This window comes from Pteropus vampyrus, unplaced genomic scaffold (assembly GCF_000151845.1).
Source record: "Pteropus vampyrus isolate Shadow unplaced genomic scaffold, Pvam_2.0 Scaffold109, whole genome shotgun sequence".
Taxonomy (NCBI): Eukaryota; Metazoa; Chordata; class Mammalia; order Chiroptera; family Pteropodidae; genus Pteropus; species Pteropus vampyrus.
In genome coordinates this window covers 3,583,776-3,589,775 of record NW_011888890.1, presented here as the reverse complement: position 1 = coordinate 3,589,775, position 6,000 = coordinate 3,583,776, and the positions used below count along the sequence as shown (strand labels likewise).

General features: G+C 32.9%; 1 protein-coding gene across 5 annotated transcripts in view; it reads right to left on the bottom strand.

Annotated features, from left to right (window-relative positions):
* The window catches only part of CNTLN (centlein), a 269,734-nt gene that overhangs the window by 45,175 nt on the left and 218,559 nt on the right, over nucleotides 1-6,000 (bottom strand). For all 5 annotated transcript variants that reach the window (XM_023533714.1, XM_011365337.2, XM_023533712.1 and 2 more), the window contains exon 19: nucleotides 869-1,060. In XM_023533714.1, the coding sequence (XP_023389482.1) occupies nucleotides 869-1,060 (192 nt within the window). The remainder of the gene's footprint in view (nucleotides 1-868; nucleotides 1,061-6,000) is intronic.

Here is a 6,000-nt window from a genome sequence, read left to right as displayed (position 1 = left end):
ACGTTCTAATATCCTCTTAACATCACAGTTACTCAATTCCTAATGTACTCTGTGCATTTTCAACCAGAATTTTCTTTCTAGTGCCTCTCATTATAGCAATAGTACCATATACACTGTCCTTCTAGCTTCCAGCTACCAATCCCCAATGAAGAAAATAATTGAATACACGAGGAATAAATGAGCTTGTTTTAAGTAGCGTGCAAATTAATTTTCCAATTAAAACTCACAAATCTTGTTTCTTACAAGATAATTCTATTTCAACTAAGGTCAGCCTTACTTTTAAGTTGTTGACAGTTTCATCTGGACTTAGATAAAATTATTTATAAACAAAAGGAACACTGCTTTTTATTCTCATTCTCAAGTTTAACTTATTTAAATCTATTAAACCAATCCACCTTTGTTCTGTACTCCCTCCCCTTACTTTATTCCACCTTCCTCATCTCCAACCAACAACAACTAAATAAAAATAGCAGCAAGTGTGTAGAGGGAAACATTCTATTTATGTTGGTTGATACATTACCTGTCTGCAAGAAATTGTGTTCAGTGGAGGGAGAAATGGGGGGGCAGATTGAGTTGCTGAGTAATGGAAGAGAATGACAATGTCCAGTTTCCTTCATCTCTTAAGTTAGGATATCATGGTATGTTATCATTTTTTTCGGAGACTAGTATTAGGAATTACTAGACAAGAATTTACCAGGCTAAAATAGAAGGACCCATCTTTCTATCTTGAACATGGTACACATAATTTTTGGACTATTGATGCATAATTTACCTTATTACTGGAATTAAATTAGAATTGATATAAACACATCTTTAAGGATTCAATAACTCAATACATGTTTTCATCTTTAATAAAGTATATATTCACCTTTAATTTACACTGCAATTGCTTAATTTCCAAATCCATGCTTCTTGAAGGACCAACTGATGTAATTTGTATCCGTGGGACTGTTACCCGGGAAACTTCTTCTGCCAAACTTGTAATTTCAGATGAGGACTCTAATTTCTTTAGTAAGTCTTCTTTTTCTTTCCGAAGCTCAGCCAAATCCAAATTTAGCTTCTTTTTTAAAAAAGAAAATAAATATAAATATATTAAAAATGTCATTCCATTTAATCTAACAATTATTGCCATAAAATTCTAAAGGTAGAAAAATGTTAAAGGAAATAAGTTAAATTAATTATAAAAATAGTTATTATAAGAACTTTTTAAAAATTATAACCTCTAATAGTTTTTAAAGGTCGTATGGCTTGTAAAGGTTAAAATAAAATGGACCAGCTACACTCAATAGCTTTTGATTGGCTGGTCTTTACTCATGATGTGCTGTTTCTTTGCCTTCACGTATACATGGGTGAGCCAGGGATTCACATACTTGATAACCTTGACTTCAGGGCTGATGTACTTAACTGGTAAAAGTCAAGCTGGAGTAGGACCGGATAACAGATGTTAGTTGTTTATTCCACTGGGTAGGTCTTACCACCCTCTACAGCAGCCAAAATGCTTCTCATTTAGCAACATAAACGTTAACTCCAATTAGCAGAAGAAGCTTATTAGAGATTTAGTTCAAATAAATAGCATACAAACACATTCACTCAGCCTCATGTACTTGATTGATAGTTGACAAGCCCTCTTTGTAGTGTTTGAGGTAGACTGCACTAAACTCTTTACATTTGAATTTCTAATAACATACTGGTAATTTTTTTATGAAACAGTGTAAAAGAAACTGTCTTAATGTTAGCCCTTCTCACACCAATCTGTAGTCAGCAGAATGCCACCAAGCTGTAATGGCATAACAACTCAGAGCTTCTTAAGAGGATACCTGTGATACTATTTTATTATTCCAAAGAAGCTTATAATATGGCAGTTTAACATAAGGAACAATTAGACAAAATGGTACTGAAATCTCTCAGAAGGGAAAAAACCTGTCTTTGCTAAGAATTCTAATTAGAAGCAGCAAGAGATGTAGCTAACATGTACAGAAATGTAAATATGGGACATAATAAGTTAAGCATTAACACTATATTTCAACACAACTTCTAGAAACTATACAAATAAATCTATAATTATGTATACATTTGTGTATGCATGTACAGACTGTTAAATATGAATATTTCAGATTGGATTCAAAACTAGAGCATGATATAGTTGGTATTAAACTATGTTTTGGTGAAATAAAAAATGTTTGGTAAAAATTTCTTTGGCTATATATATATATTTTAACTTATGATCTACAAGTATAGCTCTATGGAATCTCAGGAAATTTTCATTCACAAACTTTCCTGAAGAAAGCTAATAATTAATATCTAAAAGCATACTCATAATTTCCTTAAAACTGAAAATCTTGGTTATCATCCAAGCTCGAATCCGACTCCCTCTTTGTTTATTGATTCTCTATGTCCGGTCAATTGTCAGGTTCTATAAATTCATTCCCTTGTCACTTCCTTAATGAAGACTCTCATAATCCCACTGAGAGTACTGTAATAACACATCTCTCCGCAACCAATCTTTCTCTACTTTCAAACCATCTTTAATACAACTTCCTAAAACTACACTGACCTGCCGTTCCCTTATTCCAAAACCCTTCAAATTTCCTCACCCATGTAGCGTAAAGCTCAGATGTTTGTGATTACATAAAGCTAAGATTTACCTTCAGTTTGTGTTTTAGTCAGATGTCACTTGAGGTCAAATTGGCCTGCCATTTCCCAAACCTGTCTGCCATTTCTACGTCAATGACTATATGGTGTTTCCTTCTGCTGAATTCTCTCCCATGCTTAAAAGCAGCTTATTATTTCTCTTTTATGAAAAATACTCTATTCCTCACCAAAGTAGCTTTTCCATTCTCTTCGTACCCAAAACACTGTGCCTGTTCCTCAACCTCAATACCTAGTAAATCCTTGAGAGAGGACTATGTCTTTGTTCACTACGTATTCTCCATAGTATCTACAAACAATGCCTTCTGTATAGTAAGAACCAAAAGAAAGTTTTCAGAAACTCAAGTCTCCCTATTTGTATCACAGATGGTGCTAAAAAGACACATTAATTTCAGCTGGTATTTATAATCTTTCTATTAGTTTATCACTATATAAATTAAAATGTACTTTTATTAACAATGTAATATTATTAGCTTTTAGTTTAGTATGCACTAAAGCATTTTTCGATCCTGAAAATTAATGCTCTGCATCTAAATTAGACTTTTTTGAGATTTTAATTCAGTCTGACATAACTTATGGTTACAATTCTAGTTAGGTCTCAGGCAAAAAAGAAGACTAAACTTTGATGAGGCTCTTTTCTTCCTATAAACAGCCCCAGTGGCTTCTCTCATTTGTTAAACTTGTATGCCATTAGATTTCTGACTATTCCTTCCACAGTGGCAGGTCAGACACTATAAATATATCCTTCATTGAGGAAAGACCAAGCCAATAAATATGTTTCTCTAAAAGACATGTATATGTAGATTTTAACTTTATTTAACAATATAAAAGTTTAAATGAAGAAACACTGAAAATATGGAGACAACAAATCCAATGACTTATGATATATTAAAATATAGATCATGTTTTGATTAAATAGTACTTTAAGTCTACAATCTTTAAAACATATTTCTAATATTAGTTATATATGCCTCAAAATCCTACACAGCACCTGTAGAGGAAACAGGTCATCAGTTTAGAATCCTTTGATTATCCCTTAGAATTTTGGACAAATAATTATGGCTCTATTACTGACTTCTTTCAGTTGAAAGATTCTATTTCTTATTTGAGAAGTGCTATAGATGACACAAGAAGTAGAAATAACTTTCTTTGTTTACACTTGGTTTGGCACGTGAGACAATTCTGTGGTGATCTTGTTAGAAAAATATTGTGCTCTAAAATCTACCAATAATTAAGATTACTTACAAAATTGTCATTTTTTAAATCAAAACCATGATTCCTATTTCTATCTTATTACATTTCCATTTACAACCAAAAATTTTAAGGTAAATACTTGAGTCATACTAAAACCATAAATGATAATAAAACACATGGAAGAGTCATAATTTCTGGATTCTAGTTTTGGATCCACTGCTTACCAGCTGAGTGATGCTGAGCAGTCATTTCACTTCCTTTCCTCACAAACAGAGACGATGCTGGTTACCTAACGAAGGTAACTTTGAGGGTAGAATTTCCTTTCTTTTTCCAATTATTTATTTATTTTTATTACGGTGATATCAGTTAATGAAATCCAGTAAGTTTCAGGTGTACAATTCAATAGTAAGGCATATATATATTGCATTGTGTGTCCACCACCCATAGTTAGATTTCTTTCTGTCACCACATATTTGACCCCTTTTATCCTGTCTACCTCCCGCCTCCCCCCTCCTCTCCCCTGTTCCCCTCTGGTAACCACTAGACTATTGTCCATGTCCATGAGTCTCTGTTTGTCTTGTTCATTTGTTGCTTTTAGGTTTATATCCCACACTAAGTGTTATCAACTTTTTCTGTCTGGCTTATTTTGCCATGTTGTGGCAAATGGCATTATTTCATCTCTTCTTATGGCTGAGTAATATCCCATTGTATATATGTACCACAGCTTCTTTAGCCAATCTATTGAAGGACACTTTGGTTGCTCCCATGTCCTGGCCACCGTGATAATGCGGCTATGAACATCAGTGTGCAAATATCTTTTTGTATATGAGTTTTCAAGTCTTTGGGGTGAATACCCAGTAGACGGATTGCTGGATCATATAGTAGATCAATTCTTAGATTTTTGAGGAACCTCCATACTGTTTTCCATAGTGGCTGCACCAATTTGCAGTCCCACCAGCAGTGTATGAGGGTTCCTTTTTCTCCGCATCTTCTCCATCACTTGTTAGTACTTGTTGTCCTGTTGATAACAGTTATTCTAACAAGAGTGAGATGGTATTTCATTGTGGTTTGATGTGCATTTTCCTAATATCTAGCACAGAATTTTCTTAAGTATCTGTGACAGCACCCAGTACATTTTAAATCTGCAGCATTATTGTTAGCATTATTACCTTGTGGTAAATGCTACCATATAGTTTGAGAAGTTTCTTAAAGGCTGAGGACCTGGCTTAATAAAACCTTTGTTTTTATATTTAAATATATATGATAATCTTATAATTTCATATATATATATATCAACATAATAATCCTATAACTTCTTTTAGGACGGAAACCTTACTTTGTCTTAATTGAGAGTTATTTGATCTTATTTAGGATCCCTACTAGGCTACAAGCTCACTGAAGGCAGATGTAATACTCTCTTTATGTCACAGTACTGCAATCCCTCCACAATCTTTTAAAAGTTCATTTCAATTTAACCTATTTTCCATTTAGGAAAAAAAAAAAAAAGTCAGCTCGCTGCCAGTGTTAATTTAATTTTACATAAACACACTCTTTTCAGGCTGAAGCAAATCTGACTGGTTTTCAATGTGAAAATAAAATATTAAAAACTGTTTTTAGAGTTATTTCTAAACAGAATTTGTCTCTAATACTAATATAACAGAAATGTATACATAAATTAGATTCATCAAATGAATCTTTGGCTAACAACAGTTCAGGAACGATGTTAACATCATGCATATAGGAATGCTACATTTTCTAGGATTTGACATTTTCAGCAATCGAGAATTATTATATTTTATAAATGGAAACACCACTACTAAAAACAGAATTCTGTAAACAGAATGATGCCATTTGTTTCCAAAGACACTTGATATAGAGCGATGAGAAAATAATAACAGTGAGATATTATATGGCAAACTTTGGGGGTAAGGTCGAGTTACCTTGGGGTAAACGGTGCAGCCACAAGCATCCCCAGTGAGTATTCTTGGGGCAAACAGAAAATGGATTAAAAGTTGACTTCAATGAAAATAAGTACTGAGATTTGTATTAATTTATGTGTAGTCAATTACTCTAACAAAAGGTTATAAAATAGAACTTAACACTATAAAAGTTTAAAACTAGGCACTAGTTATTAATTATTTATTTAAAAATAACATT